Source organism: Neltuma alba, unplaced genomic scaffold (genome assembly GCF_004799145.2).
Source record: "Neltuma alba isolate B1F8T4 unplaced genomic scaffold, ASM479914v2 tig00000426_pilon, whole genome shotgun sequence".
Classification (NCBI taxonomy): domain Eukaryota; kingdom Viridiplantae; phylum Streptophyta; class Magnoliopsida; order Fabales; family Fabaceae; genus Neltuma; species Neltuma alba.
The window spans coordinates 110,163-134,368 of NW_021632044.1; the positions used below are offsets into that span (position 1 = coordinate 110,163).

Sequence of the window (24,206 nt, forward strand, 5' to 3'; positions counted from 1 at the left end):
GTTATATGCTATTGAAGTTTTGACGATAGTATGATTTTTAATGATATGTGATCATGTGTTCATGCTGCGTTATATTTCAGGATGAATACTTTATTATCAGGTGTCTCATTGTAAAAGTTGATACAAGGTATGGATGGAAGTATGAGTGTTGTCCTACGTGTGGATGTAAACTGAGACTTGTGAGGGGCAAGTTTATATGCATGAATTTCATATGTCAAGAGTACCCAGCAACAGTCGACTTCAAGTAACTATGAGGCTTTTCATTTTTTGTGGTTATTTTTTCGTTTAAAATTTAGAGCAGGGATGATATGAAGTTTGCCATGATTTCATGCAGGTTGAAAGTTCATTACACTGTGCTGGATTGTACAGGCAGGACCACTGTAGTGTTTGGAAACAAGATGGCTTATGAGATATTTGGGAAAACTGCATGTGAGATGCAGCAAGTGCTTAATATGGTGAGATTTTTCATAACTCACATTTTTATTTGGTTTTTTATTTTCACGGCACTGATAGTCTGTTATGTGCGTTCATTACGAGCAGCAGGGCTGTGGGTATGATTTTCCTGGAGAGCTTGACATGTTGGTCGGCAAGACGTTGCTGCTGAAGATAAAATTGAAGCAGCGGAATCTGGAGTATCCTGATAGCAGCATGTATGTGCATGCGTATTGTCAAGTAGCTGACATGGTAGGACACTTTTTGATTATTTATTTGGTTGGTATTATTGTGAACTTTCCTATTTGTAAATTTGATCATTAACTCTTATGGGTCTTGGGCGTGAAGGTGATTGAAAATTTTATTCCTATGAAAGACCTTGGGTGTGGAAATTTCCAAGATCAAGTAACTCCAAAAAGTCAGTATGAAATGGAGAAGGAGAATATACAGTTGGAAGAGATGCATGCCATACAGTGGGCACCACGTGTGAAATACAGTAATAAGAGGGAGAAAGGAGGGAACAAAAGACGACGACAAAGAATGAAGTACCTTCATGAACTTTATGTAGTGCGTGTTAACAATGCTTGCATGACAATGAAGCCAGAGAAACCGCTCAATCAAGAAAGGATGTGATTTTGGCGTTATGCAATTTGTGTGGACTCCCTTCAATCATGTCCAAAATATTGTGTGCATGAATTTATTCAGTCTGTCTTATTAGGTATAGTATTTTGGCCTTTAGTGGCAATATTGTATGGTTATTGTTAGTTTTCGATGTAGTATTAGGTTGTGTAACTTAGTCGAATGTGTTGATGTATCTTTTATATTTGGTGGGAAATTGTATGATTGTAATTCACTTCTATTTTAATATATCGTAATATGTTTATGGTGTTTTATTAAAAATGATTGAAGTTCTTTGTTTAAATTTTACATAGTGGCAGTAGACATATCACCAAACAAGACTTTTTGTGCAATATTAGTACTAATACTTTTTGTGTACAAAAATTTATTAGGTACTTCTTACTAATAAAAAATAGACCAAGATGAAAATTACAAAAAAGTATTAGTACTAATATTATTATGAAAAATTTTTTGTAAATTTTTGTATCAATATTACTATTCATGCTTTGATTGCAATTTGCGTCTTGCATAGATTATCAGTGCAGCCCTTCAAGTTATATGGCTTGAAACATGCTTTTTGTGCCCTTTCTACCTCAAATTCACCGGTTGTTGTTGTTGTTGTTGTTGATATAATATTATATTATTATTATAATATCATAGTAATTTGATGATTTAACTTGCTAGACGCAAATTGAGATGTCTTAGAGGAGATTCAGAGAGTGAACCTGTTGACTTTGAATCAACCAAATATATATAATCTCCTACTAAAATTATATAATAATTTAGATTTCAGAACTCAATTAGTACATCTTAATGAGGACATAAACCTCGATGCTCTTTCATTGAGGGAAAAAAAACTCTTAAATTAAAGTTCCATTTAGTTTTGAATCTGTATTATATTATCTTGTATAGTTAACTTTTCTAAAATTACGCTGACATTAAAAAAAATATTTATTAATATCCAATGAAGTGACTTACAATAAAAGAAAAATGATGTGTGTTTTTTCCCAAAGCTGGATAATGATCGAACTTGTGAGTAGTGGCGTTGGGTTGACAATAAATAACAATTGTGTAATAGGAGGACACGGGTCTCATGTTGAGTATCAAATATATATTTGATGATTTAAAATACTCAAAGATTAGGTACCTATGGATCAACCCCAATACTCTTCATATGAGGGGGGAACCATAGATAAATCATTTCATGTAGGTGACGTCTAATCAAGATTCCATAACTAAAAAAGGATTAAAAAATATTAAAAGACACAAAATAGAGAAGTTGCTTGATAATAGGTGAGAACTTATCGTTAACACAAGCAAATTTAGACTTGTCTCAAAAACTTTTTCATTAAAACTATTGTTATTTATACTATTGCGGTATATTTCCCATAATCTATTATTGAAAATCCTGCCTACGTTGAACTTATTGGATGTCCATGTTATTACGGTTGATCATTACGGTAGATATCTTTTTTGATGTCCATGTTGCTTGTCACATTTTTTTTACAGCTTTTGTGCAGATATGAGTAGACTTTTTTGGCAAACGTGAACATGTTTTGTCTTCTCAGTTGCCTGTGGTAGGAGGTTTCGTGCATATATTCAATTATTGATTATAATATTGAGGTGGGTAATGGTAATCATGTTGTTCACGTTCTATCAAGATTTACTGATATTGGGCTGTCTAAAATCTAATCTTCATTGGATGAAATCTTTTTGGAAGCAACATTGATAACACAGAGATATCGTGGCTCTTTTGAAAGTATGGGATGTAATCTTGTCAGTATTATTTTGTGTGCACAAAGAGTGTAGCAGTGGGATAGTGGTTTAAAAGCGACATAAACAAGTCTGAAACAAGAAGATTTATGGTGCAGAGAGGATCTATAGCCATAATTACAATGCAGTGTTTATGAATCTTTAGTTACGTCAGTGTATCAGTGTTGGTTTTTGCTTCTAAGTCAACGACTACGTGAAGGTGTAGAGGTCTATAAATTGATGTCATTTTCTTAAAGGTCCGTTCATGTGTCTTAGTTCATCTTTTTGAGAAAATTCAAGTCTTTAGTGCATCAACCAGAATGTCTTCTTCAAAGACTTCAATGATTAGGCAAATTGATGATTCAACAGATAGGTGGAAGATTGTTGCTCGTGTTATTAGGAGATGGAATGTTTATGAAAAAGACTCCCCTGCTGACCTTTTATGTATATCCATGCTACTCATTGATGAAGAGGTTAGTCTTATTTGTATTTCCCACGTAAAAATATATGTGCTGTAACTATACAGTTTCAAATTGACTACCACTTGATTAAGTTATTATTGATTTTTCAAGTATATTATGAGTGGGTAAAATCTTGTAGGGGACGAGGATCCAGGCATCGGTTAGCAACAAAAGTGCATTCAAGCTATTTGAAGATAAAGCTTTAGAGGGGAGGAGTTATTTCATTGCTAATTTTTCTGTGGTGGGTAACACTAAGGAGTACAGGGCAACTAAGCATCCATTTAAGATTACATTGGGCAAACATACGTATGTGAAGGAAAGGGAAGCTGATATACCAGAATACTCCTATAATTTCTTCCCTATATCTGAAATTATTGAAATTACAGATAAGAAGAGTGTTGATTATCTCATTGGTAAGTGTGAAGTTCATCATTATAATTTAATTTCTGGTTTTGATATATAGCGAATGAGAAGCACATCATTTTATGTGTGTGAAGCAGTTGCATAGTGATATATTTTATAAATATGCAGATGTCATTGGATTTGTCACTTCAGTTGGTCCATTGGAAGAATACCGTAATGATTCTGAAATGAAGAATAGGATGCGGTTAACTTTGTCTGATAACTTGTATGTGCAATTTATTTGACTTTGCTAGAATTGCAATTTATTTTTGCCAATACATGTACATATGGGTGCTATGATTAATCATTGATTTTAAATTATTAGGGAAAACTCTGTGTCTTGTGTGTTACTTGATGAATGTGCAACAGAGGTGTGTATGATGGACTTCACCAAGATGGATGCTCCTGTGGTAATGTTGATGCAGCTGGCTAGAATTGGGTTTGATGCGAAAGGTGAGAATGTATATAATCGTGACCAGAATTTTTTCTTGATGTTTATAATCGTGACTGTGGTTGACTGAAGAAATTGATCATGTTGATATATTATGTTGCATAATCAAGCCTGATGTTGGAAGATTTAAACAAACATGGGTGGGCAGAATGTTTTCCTGATTTTTATGGTGGGAAAATATGCATAGGAAGATGTTTGTTATTTTTTTATCAATCATGATTTTTGCATTAACGATGGCATGACAGGGTCTACATTTATTTCTTGTATTTTCATAACTTTAAAAAAGAACACAGCAAGTAAAGTTTCAATTCTCATCATTTTTACCATAGTTTTATCTCTAATAAATGAACATCATGTTAATATATTAAGTATTGTGAGACCCAACATCATGTTAAAAAGATTGTAATGATGGCGGTTGTTAATGTAATGGACGTAATGTGTTTTGGCTTTTTTAATCTAATGAAATTTTGGGCATATATAGTTCTCATCTAATTTAAGTTTTTTGGTTGGCCTTCACATTACTCTATAGTTTTGCTGGTTCACTTTAATTGATGCCCGCGATGTTTTTCTGGGTTAGTTGATAGTGTACTGCTACAAGGTGAGATTGCTTCTGAAGAAGTGTTGCAGCAAAAGTAGTAACTTTTATTTACATACATCTGCAAAAGCTAAAATGACTGAGTAAAAAGGCATATGAGTGCATGTGCATTGCTGATAATTCAGTTATTGTCTTGAAAGTCAGTATTATTTTATAGTACGCAATCAGAAAGTGTTTGGTCAGTTGATCTTGTGGTGGTAAGGTCGAGATGATGTGGTAATTGATTTTAGTCTCAGAATGATTAAGTTAAATCATGCAGGCCATTAATGACTTGATTTTGTTTTTTGGCATTTAGGTAAGCCAGAAGTATGTAGTTCTTTCCATGCTTCTAAAGTTTTATTTAACATGAACTATCCAGAGGTGAAGCATTTTATTAAGAGGTATGAATCTATCTAGGCCTGATTGTTAGTCATATATATGCATTATTTGCAAAATGTGACATGGTGTGTCTGTTTCGTAATAGTGCAAAGTCCTTACCTTCTCCCACGATTAGCACAATTTCTGCAAGTGTATCTTCCAAGGCATCAAATACGGTTGAAAGCTCTGTTATCCAGAATCAACCTTTCATCCCAATTGTTGATATAGCGAAACAAACTATGGTTAGTGTAGCATGGTGGGAGGTGAAGTTATTGACAAGGTTCTTTATGTCTTATTGTATTGAATAATTGATTTTTAATGTGCAGGGTGAATATTTCTGGATCAGGTGCAAGGTCATTAAGGTGGATACAAGGCATGGATGGAAATATATAGGATGTTCAAAGTGTGGCAGCAAGCCCAAAGATGATGACGTTAAACAGCCTTGCATGGGCAATTTATGCAAGAAGAAGCCAACAACCTACGAGTCTAAGTAAGATGTTGAGAGCATGTTTATATCTAAATGGAGGCTGTATATTAAGTACAATATTAATTGGTTTTATTAATTATTTCCAACATGTAAGTCTTATTAAGTACCATTTTCAGTAGAGTGGCATTTGAAATTTGTGTGTTCATTTGTGGCTGTAGGCTTAGAGTCCATTACACAGTCATGGATGAATCTGGAAAGATTAGTGTTGTGTTTTTTGATAAGTTGGCTATACAATTTATTGGAAAAACTGCTGCTGAGCTGGAGAAAGGTCTTCCAAAGGTATTTTTTCAACATTTTAAAGTTTACTCTGTCTTTCATGAAATATGTTAATGAGGGAGCTCATTTGATACTCATGTTTTGGTTAGGATAAGGATGGTTACATTGATGTCCCAGGTGAGTTAGATTTTCTTGTGGGGAAAAGATTGTTGCTCAAAATGAAGCTGAACCAATATAATGTAGATTTTCCACATTCTAGCATTTCTGTTGCTACATATACTGAAGTTGCTGATCTGATGGATGAATTTAACAGGGTGAGAAAATCTTTATAATGTTTTTTAAGATTCTTTATATAAATTTTTAAAGTCTTTAGAAGTTAACCTATTTCTTTTGTTCAATGTCTTTTGCTAAAGGCTGGCAAGGCAATTGAAGAGGTGGCAGATGAGGTATAAAAATTTCATGCATTTAACTAATTCATGTGACACTCTTATTAGTTCATATTAATTCTTAGTTATTGTTTTTTTCTAACAAAATATTCTGAAAATGTGTTAGGGCTCTGATTACGTAGTTATGCAAGAGGATTTTGCCCAGGACAGTTATCTGCCCCAAACTGAGCCGTGTATGATGGAGGATGTTGTTGTGGTCAAGGTTGATCTTGATGAGATCCCTGTGTCTGAGATGATGCCAGCCACCTATAAGGGGAAAAGGAAGAGCATAGCCAGGAGGATTGGAGGAGGAAGTTCAAAGGGGTTGTCTGTTTCTAATGATTCACCTATCAAGTTTGGAGGGAAAACTTTAAAGTCCATCAAACAGGAGAAGAAATGATGCTTCAAGTGATGCATGTAGTTTTCGTTGTTATGGGTCGTAGGATTAGATATGTTTATGTCGTATAACTTTATTAATGTTATTGCTTTTTAGTCCACTGTTGATGGGGTTATGTTATGTTTTGATTTGAACCAATATTTTGGCCTTAAGTGGCAGCCCGTTAGGGTGGAAAATGTCTTAGCAGCCTACTGATGCTGTGATATTATTATGTATGTTGTGTTGAATGTATTTCGATTTCAGTTATATATATTAAGTAATGTTGTAAGTGTTATATTGATCCAGGATTGACTCTGGTTTGTTCAAATATTTTGGCAAGGGAGGTTTTTTTAATATAAGCATCTTTAAGGACAATCAACCATGAAATTATATATATACATCTTTAGCAAGGAGGATGAGCAGCACGCTGACTCTCACTTATAGTTTGGAGAGGATGAAGAGTACACAGAGAACCAACCTTGTAGATCACTATATCCTCCATCACAACTGTTTATATCAAAGGCTTTGTATTGTAACACAAGGAATATTTTACTTGACATTGCTCATTGCTACACACAAAACAAAATGGTCTCAAATACTCACAAGCAATTTGCAAGTGTTATTAAACAGAACAGATAAAATTAGTGGTGTAATCAATAAAAGACCTTATTTTTAGTAGGAGAAGGCTCGCATGATTATGAATTTATAATCTAAATCAATCTAATCAATGTTTTATTTTAAACTATAATCTTTTAACTGTATTTTACAAAACAAAGTGACCGTGAAAATAATATTGGAAGAATTAGAGAGAATGACCAAATGTGAATTAACAAATTTCACTAAATTAAACTTGATTTATCTTAGAGTTTACAACCTGTGTAAAAATCAATTTAAAAAATATGCAAACATTATGTTGCCTTAATCACTATATGCAAACAAGGTTACGGGGGCGCGGTTCTCGGTCAAAGAGATACAGTAGGAGGGATTGATTAATCTCCTACATTTGCTTTTTGGTGCATTTCTCAACAGATATGGTGGGGTCACAAAATACCTGCATAGACAACAATGTGGGGTAAAATGATGTGACCTGTTAAAATGATTTCAGCCTGATATACATCAGTGTGAAGATATGGGTGATGACAGTTAGACCTGCCAAGTATGGGAGGAAAATATTGTATCTTATAGTTAGATCATTACGGCATCTTAGAGTGAAAGTGGTGGCACATACTTTCCTGGCTATATATAAATGAGGTGGTCATATCTTAGTTACTCATATATGAGTTATGTAAGAAAAATTGAAGAGTGAAGTGATGGCATCCAACCACGTCAGTTCTGATGCAGGGAGTTTGCAAAATTTCACAGATTCATGTGCATACCAGAGTTCATCAGAAAATTTTTCCAGCGAAAATCATCGTAGGATAAGTATGTGTTATATTCTTATCAGGTGACATGTAAAATTTTTTATATTTTTGCATTGACTTTTGTTTTGGTTTTCTGGGTTAGATGTTGAAAGAGTAACGGGTCCAAATTCTTTAGGGAGGAGGATGGGTTTGTTGAACTTAATGGGTCAATGTTCCGTTAATGGGAGTTTGGGGGGAAAAGGAAATATGATAACTAAAAGGTGCTGCAAAAAGAGGACTAGTCAGGCGACATATGCATTTGACAATGGTGGTTCAATTGGATCTAAGCGTAGAGGAAGGGCAATTGCTTTACAAGATATTAGTAACACGATATATAATCTTGATTCAGGATCTCAAGGAGTTTCACAAAATGGTATGGTTTTGTCCGCACTAATATACGATAGTTTATAGATTGTTATAATTTTTTCATTAACACTCTGCTTTTTCATTTTACTGGATGTTCATAGAAAGGACACATATGGAGGACATGCTTAGTGTTGCAGGTCGAAGTGGTTCCTATGCTGATCACGGCGGTTACATGGAAACCAATAATTCATTCTCAGATTTACACAGCTCTGTTTTTTATACGAGTGATGAAAATGTGGCAATAGAATCCGTTAAAGATCAGCCACAATCCTCTTATGCTTTGACGTCAGGTGGTGAGTAGTTCATTATATTTTAGATGTGTTTCATCGTATATTAAATTTTTCTGGATATATTCCTCTTGGGCTATTATTTATTGGTGCCATGAAACTATTGTGTTGGTCCCTTTTCTATTAAAGATGTTTATAGGTGGAGCAGAAGAAGATCTTTCTTTTATTCAGGGGATAATATGCAGATAGGACGCCGGATAGATTTTTCTGATGTAGAAGTTCCAGCACGTTTTGATAATGAAGATCGATCACCAAATATGCTATCAGGTTTTTCTTGTGAATAAACAAAGTCTGCTTCGCTATATGCATACTAGAACTGTTGGTCAAATATTATAAAAAAAAGTCTAATTGCACATAAATTATGCCGCCATTGCTGAGTGGGATTAATATATTTACAAGCTTCTTACATAGTGGTTTTTCAGATATTAAAATTAATATGTTATGTTAACTTTGACACTCAAAATAACGTACTGATTTAAATAACACTAATTGGATAATTGTAAAAGTATTTTTGTCATTCCATAAATCAACCCAGTTCACATTATTACTAAGTGTCGTGGCGTGATGAATATGCAGTAAGAATAATGAGACATATGTGTAGTATGGTTAAATTTTCCAAACCCGTGGAAGGGGTAGTTTGTATATTTTCATTGGATTTAAATGTTCGAATGCTGTTTCGCATATTATTTATTTTTTCGTATGAAGTATGTTATATAATGATGGCTCAGTACCTTTTTTTTTCGTTCCATTAATTATTTTTTAAATGAAATGTGTAACTTGATTGTAAGTAATGAAATTTAGTTTGTTTATTTTATACGTTATTTGATAATGTGTCCCATTGTGAATTTTTTAATTATTTTATAATAATTTTTTTCCTAATATTTTTCCTTAATATTTTTTATATGTGTGTTATAGAAACAGATATCTCTGAGAAAAATATTGTTTGTGTTGTTAGAGATTTTTTTTTATAAATTTTTTATTTACTTTGCAACATATTGAGTAGAGGATGTCAGACAACCTTTTAAGTGGGGGTAAATAATATTTTGTTTTTTAATGGGCAATGCAGTATGAGTATGATTGGTAAATATTAGTTTTTTTATTAATCTCTTTCTTGGTATATAAATACAGATGTTATTTAATAAATAGGTAAGTGTACAAAATATTAGTAAACTGAGAAAGGCGCCAAGTAGATGTGACGTCAAAAAAGTTGAATTATTTATTTTATGGTGTGACTAGAGGTTATTATCGCTTTCTGTTAGATCCTGCTGAAGTACGGTATAAGGAGGTTTATTTCTCATATCCGGCGATTCACAATTCTCATGGTGAAAGCAGTGATAATGAGTTTGATCTATCTGAAGGTAAATGTACGAGTTGGTATATAGTAATTCCATATCAAATGTGAAATGGGTTGTGAGTCATTTTTGTATTACTTGAATAGGAAATGATTTAGGTAGTGAAAAGGAAGTTGATTATCATTTACAAGGAATAGAGGAGATACACGCTGAATACAATGACGAAGGCGATCCAGTATATGTATGTGAATCATGTGGTGCTCAGATGTGGTTCAATGAGAAAGTTGGGAACTGTAAAACGACAATTACTCCCAAATTTTCAATGTGTTGCCTCAAGGGAAAAGTGGAGCTTCCCATCATGACCGCTCCCCCAGAATTGCTATGCGACTTATTCTTTGATAAAAAATCTGATGAGTCAAAGAATTTTCATGCAAACATTAGGTCATACAACAACATGTTCTCATTTACTTCTATGGGGGGTACAATTGATCACTCAAAGAATCGTGGTGGTGGTCCGTACACTTTTGTGTTGTCTGGAATAAATTACCATAAGATTGGTAGTTTGTTGCCCCCTGAAGGATGCAAGCCTGTTTATTTACAGTTATATATATACGATACGAACAATGAAGTGGCTAATCGTATTTCTGCCGTGAGGTATATTTGGATTAAGGGAACAATGTTTTTTGTGTATTTTTGTTCGTATTTATCATAGATTTTGGTTTAACTTACATTGCATCTTATTTTATTGCAGCAAGCATATGAAGCAAATGTCAGTTCAACCTCAAATAGTTGAGAAATTGAAGAAGGTCCTTGATGATGTTAATCCATTTGTTAAACAATACAGGATCGCATCATCAATGATCAATGAATGAGTCATTCGAATTTGAAGTTACGTTTAATCAGTACTAGAAATCATAATGGGCGCAACTATAATTTGTCTTCAGCGCCTGAGGTTGCAGCACTTATCATAGGTGATGTTGATATAAATTTTTGTAGAAGAGATATTATAGTTCATGAGTTGTCGGGTTATCCTCAGCGGATTGATGAGTTACATCCATCTTATCTAGCTCTTCAATATCCATTATTGTTTCCGAGGGGTGAAGATGGTTATAGAGATAATATTGAACATCGTGAAGAGACTCTTAGCAAGACCAAAAAGAAGAAGATGCTTAGCATGAGAGAGTATTTTGCATATAGACTAATGTTTAGGGAGAACGAAATTTCAACATTGCTACATGCAGGAAATTTATTCCAGCAGTTCATAGTGGATGGATACACAATGATTGAGTCTCAAAGGTTGTTATGGGTCAGAACACACCAGAAGGAGCTTAGAGCATACCTATACCAAGGGTTAATAGATGCTTTATTAAGTGGTGAAAGAAATGCCTCATCAATTGGGAAACGTGTCATTTTGCCTTCCTCTTTTACTGGTGGTGCACGATATATGTTGGGTAATTATCAGGATGCTATGGCTCTTTGCAGATATTTTGGTTATCCTAGTATATTCATTACTTTTACATGTAATCCAGCGTGGCCTGAAATCACAAGATATTGTGATGGGCTTTCGTTGTCTTCATCTAATAGGCCAGACATATTGTCTCGTGTGTTTCATATGAAACTCAAGGCTTTAATGTCAACAGTTAAGAAGGAAAAGATATTTGGTAAAGTACTAGCAGGTATGCTATTATTTGTTATTGCGAGTATTTTTTTTAATTAAACTTTATGATATAGATTCATGTATAAATTATATTAAAGTATATTTAAAAATGGGGTTGTTAATTATCTATTCTAATACATTTAAATTTTTTAATTGCAGATGTTTACACTACAGAGTTTCAAAAAAGAGGGCTACCACATGCACACATTTTGTTATTTCTTGATAAAAATGATCAACTAAAAGAACCGACTGATATTGATAAAGTTATATCTGCTGAAATACCTGATAGGCACTCAAACCCTGGGTTATATGACTTAGTTAAAAGGTTCATGGTTCATGGCCCATGTGGTCATTTGAATAGAAAGTCACCTTGCATGAAGGACAACAAATGTTCGAAGTACTTTCCTAAGAAGTTTGTTGCCACCACAACAATTGATGATGATGGGTATCCTACGTATAGAAGAAGAGATGATGGGAGGACAATAGAAGTAAAAGGTATTCCTTTGGATAATCGTTTTGTTGTCCCATACAATTCATTTTTATTGTCCATATTTCAAGCTCATATTAATGTTGAGAAGTGCAATCAATCCTCTGCTATTAAATACTTATTTAAGTATATCAGTAAAGGGCACGATAGGGTGGTAGCATCTATATATGAAGGCAGTCAAGAAGGAAGTAGTGATTGTACGGCTGATGAGATTCATCAGTATTACAACTTCAGATACATTTCTGCTTGTGAAGCTGCTTGGAGAATTTTTGCCTTTGAGATTCATCATAGATATCCTGCTGTTGAAAGATTGAGCTTCCATTTGCCAAATCAGCAATATGTCGTATATTCTAACAATGATGATGTTGCAGACTTGATTGAGAAGCCTAGGGTATGTGAGTCAATGTTCCTTGCATGGATGAAATTAAATATGCATGATTTGTTTGCAAAAACATTGACTTACTCCGAATTCCCTAATCACTATGTTTATCAACGATTGAAAAGAAGTTGGAAGCGAAGGGAAAAAGGGTTCGCCATCGGGAGAATTACTCATACACCACCTTCGTTAGGGGAACTTTATTACCTTCGTATTTTAATTACAAAGGTTAGAGGCCCTACTTCTTTTGAAGATATCAGGACAGTCGATGGTGTTGTTTATCCAACCTTTAGAGCTGCATGTCATGCACTGGGGTTGTTAGATGATGATAATGAGTACATAAATGGTATAAAGGAGGCCTCATTGTGGGCATCTGGTTCAATGTTGAGAAAGATGTTTGTAAGCATGTTACTTTCTTCATCATTGAGTCGTCCTGAGTTTGTTTGGGAGCAGACATCCAAGGTTTTGTCGGAGGATTTATTGTTTATCTCACGGGATGATCCTATGTCATCAAGTAAGTATTTTGTAAGCATTAATTTTTAAATTTTTTTTGTGTATTTAGAATTGAGATTAATTTTGTGTTTTTGTTGCATGATTTGTTTGAAACATTGAATGATACAGGAATTTTTTTAATAGTTATTTTTTGTTTTTTTTAAATTGTAGGCGTGTTTATATCTGACAGAGATAGAGAGGAAGCAGCATTAAAAGAGATTGAATTGTTGTTGCAGCATAATGGAAAGAGTCTTATTGATTATCCTTCTCTGCCATTTCCTTCATCAGTCCCTTTAATTGATGTGAGAAATTATCTTATTTTGCAAGAATTAAATTATGATCGCGATGCCTTAAGTCTAGAATCAAGAAGGCTCATCTGTTTGTTGAATTTGGATCAAAGAAAAGTTTTTGACATCGTGATGTCAGCATTGAACTCTTTGCATGGAGCCTTTTTTTTTGTATATGGTTTTGGAGGCACAGGGAAAACATTTTTGTGGAATGCGTTGACATCAACTATCCGTTCTCGAGGTGATATTGTTCTAACAGTGGCATCAAGTGGTATAGCTGCAACTTTATTACCCTCTGGAAGAACTGCTCACTCAAGGTTTGCAATTCCTCTTCAAGTCAATGAAGATTCTGTGTGCAATATTAAACAAAATTCTCCACTGGCTAATTTACTTCAAGTCACGAAGCTGATTATATGGGATGAAGCTCCGATGGTTCAACGATATTGCATTGAAGCATTTGATCGTACGTTGAAGGATATAATGCATTTTGATCATCCCTTTGGTGGAAAATGTGTTGTTATGGGTGGTGATTTTCGGCAAATTCTTCCTGTGATTCCCAAAGGGTCAAGAGCAGACATCATTAATGCTTGCATTTGTTCTTCGTATTTGTGGGATTATTGCACGATATTTCAATTGACAGTTAATATGCGCTTGCAATCATCATCATCGGGAGAGGATCGTACTCGTACCCAAAAGTTTTGTCAATGGCTTTTAGATGTAGGTGATGGTAAATTGGGTATGCCGCATGATGAAACTGCAGAAATTGAGATACCTTCTGAACTATTGATTAGTGAATATGATGACCCAATTGGTGCCATTGTCTTGTCTACATATGCAGATCTTTTGGAAAATTTGAACGATAATTCCTATTTTAATGATCGCGCAATTTTAGCACCAACAATTGATGCTATGAATCGAATCAATGAATACATGTGTTCGATTTTGCCTGGTGAATTTGTTGATTTTTATAGTTGCGACTCCATTTGCAAATCCTCTCAGGATGGCGATTGTATTGAAGACATGTACACTACTGAGTTTTTGAATACAATAAATTGTTCCGGGATGCCTATGCATAAGTTGACCTTAAAGATTGGGACACCTATTATGCTTCTGAGGAACATTGATCAAGCTTCAGGGTTATGCAATGGAACAAGATTACGGGTTACTCAGCTAGGAAAATCAATAATTGAGGCAGTCACTTTGAATGGCTCGATGCCGAATTAGAAGGTGTTGATACATCGCATGGACATGAATCCCTCTGATAGTCGGCTGCCATTTCGTATGAGACGAAGGCAGTTCCCAATATCTGTTTCATTTGTGATGACTATAAATAAAAGTCAAGGTCAATCATTGCAGTGTGTTGGATTATACTTGCCGAAACCCGTTTTTACGCATGGGCAATTATATGTTGCGCTATCTAGAGTTAAATCTATTGACGGGTTGAAGATTCTCTTGCACAATGATGAGAGTGGGAAGAAGAAGTTGACAATGAACGTTGTATACAGGGAAGTGTTCCTTAATGCAAATATTAGATGCTGATATATAAGTTTCATGAAGATGCATGCATATGTGTAATAGTGAACTATTTTTAGCGCAAATATGTAGGCAGGAATTAATTTGTTTTCGTTATGCAGACATGATTTTGTAAAACGAATTTACCTCTGTTCTATATGTTCGTATGGTGTGAGTTATTATATTATTTTGTATTTTCATTTTTGATGATAAGAAATGCATTTTGGGATTGAGTGTTGAGTGGACGTTTCGGTGGCTGTGATTAATGAGAATGCAAGCGGTTCAGTCTTGGGGAAGAGAAAACCGTCCTATTTTACATAATGGGTACCTCTATGAATTTGTATGGTATACTCTTTTCTATTTCCTTGAGACCTTCATTCACGTTTGCTTGATGTCTTTTTTCTTTTTTGGTTCCTCTGAGGTAATATGCACAGCTTCGGATTCTGGGATTTCGTCACTTCATTTAGGGAAGATCAACTCCATCCTGACTGTGAAAGTTGATGAGAAGTACAGTCAAATGAAGGTGTTCTGTAACAGTACTGGTACGTCTAATGTTTCTTTTGTTTCCTTTCCTATTCATACATCCCGCGCATCGCGCGGGGATCACGCTAGTTAAGAGAGAAAAAAGATTCACTTCATTGTTATATATTTTCATTTATTGCTTAGAATTATGGGATTTTAAGTAGGGACAAAACCTTGTGTGTTATAAGGAGGAGTGGTTGCATCAAGTTTAAGGAGTTATCTTAGGTATATAGGTGGTTATTGTACTGTGGCACCATGTGAACACCCTATTTTGTTTGGGCCCACAAGAAATAATAAATGAAATAAATTAAAAAAATAATAAAAAATTAAAGAAAAATCCTCCTTGGTCAAGTTTGAAAATTCACCTTGAGGCAATTTAAACAAAAAAAATCAAATAACAATATTCTTCTCACAATAAATGAAAATAAAATAAAAGATAGAATTAAATGCAAATTTGCCGACAGATTAGGAAATGTGGGATAGGAACATTAAAAAGGGAAAATAAGAAAAATCAGGAACTAATAAGAAAATCCCTTATTTAAGTTGATTTGTTCTTCAATTGGAAATATCTTTTGAAGCCATAATTATGAAAGAAACCAAAAATAAATAAAAAATAAAATTTGATGATTATTTGGTGCTTAAGGAAGCAATGTAATGAGTCATAATTGAGAAAAATAAAAAATGAAAATAATCTTTTTTTTTTGGAAAACCCTAGTTGAAGCCTATATAGGGGAATAAGGGTTAGAGGAAGACACACAGAGTTTTAGAGAGAAAGAAGGTAAGAAAGAAAGGCAGAAAACCATAACGTTGTTATTTTTATTTCTCTCCATCTCATCACCTAAAAATAATTTCTATAGGGAAGGATAGTTCACCTAAGAGGCCAACTTACTTTTGCTTTGTTCAAACAAGATCTTGAGATTCTTGCCCAAACCTATAAAGATCTCTAGTTAGAGATGGAGGCATAAGTTAGTTGAATATTGGGTGAGTCCTTTAGAACTTTTCTTTTTATTGCGCCAACAAGATGTGATGAAGCTATTTGGATCCTCAAAGGTAACCTCTTCTTACTTAATGCCTAACATATGCTTGTGCTCATACTCTCCCACGAGATCTCTCTAGTACTACAATCCAAGTGTTCCCCCTCCCCTTCTGGGCGGTTTTGCAATTGAAGTCTCAATTCACGCCATGTGAGTTGCTCTCTTGTTTTTATTTTTTTTATTATTACTTGGCTCTTTCACTTTTCTATTTTATAGCAAGATTGAGAACATGAGAGGTATATGTCTGGGCCATGACTTTTGTTCATTATATGATTTGTACTGATCTAGTAATTGTTTCTTGTTCTTTAGTCATTGGATAAATTGCTCTCATGTTCTTTTGAACTTCATCTCAAAATTTTTTTTGGAAATATTGAGCTGATTTTTAGGAATGAAAATAAGGTGGCAATATTTCTTTTTAAAGGTAAAATAAAATAAAATGTTTTCTAGAGCCGTGTGAGGTTTTTAGAATTTCCACAAGCTCAAAAAATTACTTTTCTGTGTGACTTTATGGGAATCTCCACAGAAAGTGTAATCCAAACCTTCTTCTCAAAAAATGAAATATTTTCAAATAAAACATTTTCCAGAGTCATGTGAGGTTTTTGAAGCTCCGCATGCTCAAATGATTGTTCTCTTGTATGAGATTATGGGAATCTTCACAGGAGGCGACCAATCCAAAATCTCTTTCAAGAATATTTTCCAAATAAAAATATGAGAATTACTTTCATATACTAAAAAATACAAACCCACAATAGAAAAATATCGTTGTTTTAAGAAACTAATTATTTTTCTAAAAGACACAAACAAATGACATGCATTTCTAACCCCCAAGCTATGTGGGCTTTAATCCCTCTAAAGGATATGTAGGTCTTAGGTTTTTATTCTATGTCAAGTCCAGCTTTGTAAATAATTTTTTTATTCATTTTTCTCATGTTTGCAAACAAAACCTTGTCTTTTTCTTTTTGATTTTTTATTTCTTTTTAATTAAAATATTTTTTTAAAGGCGATATTATTTTTATAGTCAACTTAGGGTAACCGTTCTCATGAATAGGTGCTGTGGGATGCCTAACATCTTCTGTGCACATAATCAACTCTCAAACCCTACTCTATTTTCATAGACCATCTTTTATAAATGGTTTCCAAAAATTACCCTCTTAAAGTTTTGATGGTGACTCCTTTTTCATTCCTTTTATGGGATGACTGGCAATTGAGTGCAACAGTTTGAGGGCTCCCCTAAGGGTATTCAGAGAGTAAAGCCCATTTAAGTTGATTATTTAAAATAACATGGCCCTTAATATATTTTAATTTCCCTTTTTTGTTCTTTATTCGTTTTTTCCTTTTATTTGTTTTTTAATTCTTGTGTTACTTGATTTATTGCTTTATACTACTACTATCTATTTATTTATTCTATAATCTGCTTAGTAGATAAAGGTTGGGTAGAATCTAGGCCAATCAGTTTGTATGCTCTCCACACATACCAAGCACTTACACTATCTACGTCACACACATATTGGGGCCCTAGACTCGGGTTTATGAGTAATTTAGTGAGCAGAAGTTCTAATAATTTCCTTGTAGGATTTCCAGAATCCTCGGAGGTCACTGTGAATACTTCATCTTAGCTAGTACCTATTCAACAGAGTTGACCCTTATGGAGCTTTTAAGTTCTTGGAAGGTCAACTTCAATAAATAGAGTCTTTATCTTTATGATAAAGGCAGCTAGGAGACCTTTGGTTGTCAGGATTGGAACAATGCTAAAACCATTGCACGTATTAGATGAGATTTAATGACCTACCTAATTGGTTAGTATTTTTCTTTCTTAGGATAAAATGCCTAACATAGGATGATTCCTAACATAGCATAATAGAGCGCATATTCTCTTTCTTTTTAATACATCATTATCATCTATACATAATTAATAAACCCCTAAGATTAGGCGACTAATCATCGCTTCACTTGAGTGTGTATCTTACATAACTCTACATATAGATACATCACAATGATGGTGCATGTGTCATACCCTGTTAATTTTATCCTAGTTAATAAGGGATTTAGAACTATTCAAGAGGTAGGTATTGTAATAGAGACATAGATGGTATAACTTTTAAAGTGAAACCCAGGCAAAGACTGGATTGTTATTTTGAAAAGTTCCGGTCAAGGAAGGGCCAAAAATAAAATTATGTCCAAAATTCTTGAAAATTTCCAAAAATTTATGAAAAATAGAGTAAAGGGTCTAAAATAGTATTTGAGGCCTAAATGGTGAAAACTAAGTAAGAATAATTTATTTTAAAATTTTCTGTAATTAGTGGCATTATTGGATAATTAAGGAAAAATTGTATAAATTGAATTATTTTCATTATATAGAGGCCTCAATAAATCAAGAAAAAAATGAGGAAGAGTTATTTGAGAGTTTATTACAAATTGTAAAATTATTCCCAACTTCTGAAAGTGTAGAAGTTAACTTTAAAAATATTTAATATCAAATTATATCGGTAAGAGGCCAATTTTAGAGAAATTCAAATAGAGGGAGTTATGGGTTGAATTTTAGTATGAGAAGAATTGGAGAACTTTCTCTCATTGAAAGGGAGTTATTGGCATGAAGAAATAAATTTTTAGAGCCACTCGTTGGACAGGATTTAAGAAAAATTTAACCAATTTGGTGTAATTATTCAGTAGAATGACCTAAAGCTTGGTAGAACAATTTTTCTCCTTAAATTTTGTACCATTTTGGTGCCAATTTATTAAGAGGGGACATGGTTAGAATTTTTCAAATTTATGAAGGGTATGCTTGGAAGAATGAATTATGTAACAAAATAATATGTTTTTAAACACATGATCTTCTAAAAGGAAGACACCTCACAAGACACATGGCATGATCTTAGGGTTTGCAAGACACATGGCAGGATCTTGTTTGGAAGAGCTTGATTTATAGCATGGTTAGACACTTGTCTTCATCTTGACAAAGATGACATGATCAATGGACAAGTGGCTTTGAAATTTCCAAGTTTCCTAAAGGCAAAACAAGGCAAATCATGGGCAAAAATTTGCCTATAAATATGCCCCATGATGCATAATTCAGCCAACTTGAGGAAATTAAAGGGGAATGTTTTACTCTTGAATTTACTAGAGAGAAGAGAAAAATGAAGAAGAGAAAGAGCAGGGAGATTAGTCAAGCTTAAGCAAACAATCAGGGTATATTTAAGCTTTCATTAAAAGGCTTAATTAGATTGATTAGTGGTTGATTGGAATTTAATCTTGTTGGAATTTAGTAACTAAAACCCTAAGGAATTATGTTACCTTAATTGTTATATGGCTTAATAGGTATGATTAGAGAATGACTTAAGGAATAGAATTACGGAAGAATTGCAAGCCACCATGATTAATCATACCATTTGGCCAAATCAAGAACTAGGAAAAGAAATTAGATTTTGATAAATCTAAGTTCAAATATAGATTCTACATAAAAAAATTTTGTAGAAAAAGCATATGGAAGTTAGGTTAAGAAAGATGGAACTAAAACCCTAAAACCAAAGATAAGGGTTAGGGTTTATATTAGGTTAAGGCATTGATGTTGTTTGAATTGAGATTTAGAATGCTTTTCTTCTATGATTGATAGGCATTGTTCTAAGGCCAAGAAGATTCCAAGATCAAGACGAGGAAGGAATAAGACAAGACTTAGATTAAGGTAGCATGAACTTACAATTTTAATGTTAACTTGTATTGGTTGTTTGCTATGCGTTTCTATGCCATGATGTGGTTAAGTTAGCTATGTAATGAAATGTTTAACTCCTTGCATTGTATGCCTTAGCTTATGCATGATTGATTTATTAAATGGAATAATCATGAGCTCTCTTTTTCATGGCGTAGTGATGGCATGAGAATGACATGAATGAAAGCATGAGAATGATGTGCATGTAGATGACATACCATATATGTTTAACTTTATTATTGTTTGTTCTACGCTACTGGAATTTCTTTGAAATCTCATTCTTTTATACGATGGTAACCCTAGATGCTGGATCATTAAGGGAGAAAGGGGAAGATAAGATGAGATGAGAAAAGAATACTTGTTATATTATGTTGATGATTATGTGATATAATTAGTGACTTTTGGATAATATTAGTGGTTTGTATAACTTAATGGATTTCTTGCAAGGGTTTATGCTCCCATCACTAAAGAAGTTATGTCATGTATGAATATGGGTTGGTATGAAAGGAAAAAGGGTAAAATTGCATGATCATGATTTAAGGAAGTGAAAACAAAGCACTAAAAGGGATAAAAATGCATGAAAAACCATGAACTGGGACATGCGACTTTTTTGCCCAAATATTTGAATTTGACCATGAAACTTTGTAGGCTTAAAGTTCATATTTTAAGCTTTAAATAGAGTAGTAGATTAGTGAATTTAGAGTTGTGAGCTAAAAAATATGAATTTGTGAAATTATGATAAAAAGCTGGAAATTAAAAATTTGCCAGTTTGAACAGTACCTTTTGCACATTAAATGGAACTCGAATGGTAAAGGAAAAGAACCAGTGATTATTTTTCCTATGTATAGAAATGAAACAGTTTCAATCAGAGTTTAGAACCACCTTATTTTTATTTTTCTAGAATTAGTTATGATTTTTCAAAAGTTGGCCAAAATTTTAGGTTACCAAATGAATAGTAACCTGATAAACTAATTTTTCAAAGTTAAATTTCCTAAGCTTAAGGCCACCTAATGTGGTTCTAATGGACATATTTTGGCTTCACTTGTTATCTAAAATGGTGGTGTTACATTTTTTGTATCAGAATAAAGGTTTTGGCTCTGTATGGTATGTTTGATTGTATGTGATAGATGTTATATTAGTTATATATGATGAGATTTGCAGGAAATAGAATAATGGCTTGTACAAAGGGAGGTCACTCTGAGGAAACTATTCACCAAAGACTTCTTGGCAAATCATTTCCTGCATGGTATCATTTGGTAATGGAAGACCCCGATGATCCTACTTCCCTTCCAAAGTACTACACACTGCTCCATGAGATAGAGGATATTCATTCAGAGGTGGAATTCAATGATGTGAATTTTATAGCCTAGATGATGATACAAAAAGGGTCCCGGTGCCCTAGACTAATCAGGCTGGACCTAGTGGAGTAGCGTCATTACTAATAAAGATGGAATTTTCAACTTATGGCATATTGTTAGAGAAGTTCCAGTACTGGACGAGCTATATAAACAAGGATGAGAATCAAGTGGCTCAAGTATATATTGACTTTTTGCATGACATTAGGATGCTGCATTATGTAGTAACCCAAGAGGATCGTACTTTAGATAATATGACCTAGTTGAGAACCTTATTTGATTTGCTTTCTATTATGGACATATGGTTTGATGGACTTTTTAGGCTCTATGATGGGGAGGTAGCTATCTTTAAAGAGATAGTTGATGCTATAGAGATGTTTATACTAGCAAACTTCCCATAGAATAGTAGTTAAGCATAGTAGAACTTTTGAGATATGTGAATATGTGACTTTTTCCTGTACTTGTATAAATGGTTTTTGCTGCTCACTATATATAGGGGGTGTTTAGGTGGAAACCAAACCATGATTTTAAAAGCACTTTTCATTATTACCAAACAATCCTATAGTAATATGAATGAAATCTAAGTTTCCTATATATGATGATCCTGTTCCTTTTGTAGTTTAAGGAGAAACAAAATGGATAGAGTAGGAAGAAATGTTGGTATAGGGAAACAGCCAGAAAGGCAAGAAGGACCCCTTGTAGACCCAATGTAAGTAATTATGAGCACACCAGAGGAACAATAAAATATAATGGAAGAAATTCGAGCTAATCAGGCTCGACGAGAGCGGGATGCTACAATAACAGCAATAGTGGCAGTAGCTATAGCAAACCTACAACAACCTGGGCAAGAAATAGTTAGGGCACCTCAGCAACCAGTCCAACCTTAAGGTTTGCTTGTTGGTCAGGGAAAACCTACACTAGAATTTGGTAAACACAATCCACCTGCTCTTGAAGGGACATTTGCTGTGCAAGTTGTGGAGGATTAAATTAACCAGTTAGAGAAGATATTTAAAGTTAACCTCTGCACTTTTAGAAGTGGGGAATAATTTTATAATTTGTAATAAACTCTCAAATAATTCTTCCTCATTTTTTCTTGATTTATTGAGGCCTTTATATAATTAAAATAATTTAATTTGACCAATTTTCCCTTAATTAACCAAAAATACCAATTATTATAGAAAATTTTAAAATAAATTTTTTTACTTTTTTTTACCCTTTAAACACTTTTTTAGACCATTTATTATATTTTGGGAAAGCTATCTTCTGGGTCCTTCTAGTTTTAGTCAAACTTGGTTAGGGTCCCTATAGTTTATTTTTGAGGATGTGAGTCCTTAAAATTTAAATCTGTTAGGTTTCAAGTCCTTCTGTCAATTAACGGTGCTGACACGGCTTAATAAGGTGAAAAATGATTAGGTGGCAGATGGGTTCATGGGATTACAATTTTTTTTTCATGGTCACTTGGCATATAACAAAACACACGTCATCTGAGGGCATTTTTTTAATTTAAAAAAATTGAAAACTGATTGGCAATCAATGAAATAATAGATGTAATTTTTTTAATGCCTTCAGATTAATTTTGTTTTCCGATACAATAGAAAGACTAAATAAAAAAAAGTCTGTGTTCATAGTTTCTAGCGAGTTAACATCCAGAGATGGGAGCAAGTGCCAAGTAGAATCTTGGGGTTTTATTAAGAGCTCTCTTCACAAGATTATCAACCTCTAAGAGTCCAAGTTCAGATCTTTGTTTTTATCTGGTTTCCTTCCATTAATTGCTGAACATATATGAAGGGGTTGGGGACTGGATTGGGGAGGCCATCTTACAGGGTGGAAGGTTGAGAGCGAAGAAGAAATACAGAAAATAGGTAAGGATTTGATCAACAACTAAGTTTCTTCCATGAAGTTTTCACCATAGGGCGTTCTCTCGGTGGCAATCCAACATAAGCCCAACTCAAAGCCATCGGCGCCCAACAGAATCTCACTGCTCCACTTTGTCTTCTCTCGCTTTCTCGACCTTATGGGTCATGGCCACGCACATAAAGTCTAAGCTTTTCGATTGCCAACTTCACAACGCTTTCAAGGATCTTGATAGAGTCTACTGACTTCGTCTCTGTCTCCGAACGTCATCATATCCTCACTAGTGTTGGTGAGAATTTAGGGCCTGCTAAGTTTGATGAGTGGATTAGGGAGGTCCGTGTGGGTTTCGATAGTAAGATTTGAGTTTGTTCAGCTCTAGAGCAAACGTGAGAAGAAGACAATTTGGACATTTAGTGATTTCTAGCCACTTCCATCCAATGCCTTCTCCCATTCCCAAATCATGAAGAGGAACCATTTTCTCTTCTTGTTTTTTTTTTGAAAAAGAAAAGCTTAGGCATCGGACAAAAAAATGACAACTCATATTGTTAAGCCATGTCAGCTCGGTTAATTAACAGGAGTTAAAGCTTAACGGTTTTAAATTACAAGGACCCATACTTAAAAAAATAATCTTGACCAAGTTTGACTGAAACCATAAGGACCTAGAACATAGTTTTCCCTTATATTTTTCATGAATTTTTGGAAATTTTCAGGAATTTTGGATATAATTTTTAATTTTGCCCTTCCTTAAACGAAATTTTTCAAAATGACAGTCTAGTCCCTGCCTGGGTTTCACTTCAAAAGTTGTGCCATCTATATCTCTACTACAATTGTAATACCTTAGCTTTAAACCCTTTTTACATCAAATAGAAACAATTGAAACCATTCATCAAGTCCTTAAATTGAAAAAAATTTAAAATTTACGATAATTGTTCTCGAGTTACTATTCACTATAACCCTAAAATTTTACCCAATTTTAAAAAATCATAACTAATTCTACAAAAATCAAAATG

At 33.8% G+C, this 24,206-nt stretch overlaps 3 protein-coding genes across 4 annotated transcripts; all 3 read left to right on the top strand.

Annotated features, from left to right (window-relative positions):
• The first annotated feature begins 164 nt into the window (after positions 1–164).
• Positions 165–1,332, top strand: LOC114734276 (uncharacterized). 2 transcript variants are annotated; one of them, XM_028921907.1, is made up of 4 exons: positions 165–244; positions 335–455; positions 541–684; positions 781–1,332. In XM_028921907.1, the coding sequence occupies exons 1-4, from the start codon at positions 201–203 to the stop codon at positions 1,063–1,065; spliced, it is 594 nt and encodes a 197-aa protein (XP_028777740.1). In that variant the 5' UTR covers positions 165–200; the 3' UTR covers positions 1,066–1,332. The 2 variants fall into 2 exon arrangements, with proteins under 2 accessions (XP_028777740.1, XP_028777815.1); XM_028921982.1 differs by having other exon boundaries at positions 544–684.
• A 1,790-nt stretch (positions 1,333–3,122) lies between these two features.
• Positions 3,123–6,596, top strand: LOC114734032 (replication factor A protein 1-like). Its single transcript, XM_028921557.1, has 11 exons — positions 3,123–3,275; positions 3,403–3,676; positions 3,795–3,891; positions 3,991–4,118; positions 5,007–5,091; positions 5,175–5,310; positions 5,395–5,558; positions 5,714–5,834; positions 5,921–6,085; positions 6,185–6,217; positions 6,324–6,596. Exons 1-11 carry the CDS (start codon positions 3,123–3,125, stop codon positions 6,594–6,596), a joined length of 1,629 nt encoding a protein of 542 aa, XP_028777390.1.
• A 4,189-nt stretch (positions 6,597–10,785) lies between these two features.
• On the top strand, positions 10,786–14,440 carry LOC114734111 (uncharacterized). The gene is made up of 3 exons (XM_028921674.1): positions 10,786–11,593; positions 11,734–12,951; positions 13,101–14,440. Exons 1-3 carry the CDS (start codon positions 10,786–10,788, stop codon positions 14,438–14,440), a joined length of 3,366 nt encoding a protein of 1,121 aa, XP_028777507.1.
• The last annotated feature ends 9,766 nt before the right edge of the window (positions 14,441–24,206 follow it).

Excerpts from the sequence above, each read along its gene's own strand:
- LOC114734276 (XM_028921907.1), top strand. The coding sequence starts at position 201 with ATGAATTTCATATGTCAAGAGTACCCAGCAACAGTCGACTTCAA. Across the intron at positions 245-334 it reads CCAGCAACAGTCGACTTCAA|GTTGAAAGTTCATTACACTG; the intron begins GTAACTATGAGG and ends GATTTCATGCAG. Across the intron at positions 456-540 it reads TGCAGCAAGTGCTTAATATG|CAGGGCTGTGGGTATGATTT; the intron begins GTGAGATTTTTC and ends CATTACGAGCAG.
- LOC114734032 (XM_028921557.1), top strand. The coding sequence starts at position 3,123 with ATGTCTTCTTCAAAGACTTCAATGATTAGGCAAATTGATGATTCAACA. Across the intron at positions 3,276-3,402 it reads TGCTACTCATTGATGAAGAG|GGGACGAGGATCCAGGCATC; the intron begins GTTAGTCTTATT and ends AAAATCTTGTAG. Across the intron at positions 6,086-6,184 it reads TGATGGATGAATTTAACAGG|GCTGGCAAGGCAATTGAAGA; the intron begins GTGAGAAAATCT and ends CTTTTGCTAAAG.
- LOC114734111 (XM_028921674.1), top strand. The coding sequence starts at position 10,786 with ATGAGTCATTCGAATTTGAAGTTACGTTTAATCAGTACTAGAAATCAT. Across the intron at positions 11,594-11,733 it reads ATTTGGTAAAGTACTAGCAG|ATGTTTACACTACAGAGTTT; the intron begins GTATGCTATTAT and ends TTTTAATTGCAG. Across the intron at positions 12,952-13,100 it reads GGATGATCCTATGTCATCAA|GCGTGTTTATATCTGACAGA; the intron begins GTAAGTATTTTG and ends TTTAAATTGTAG.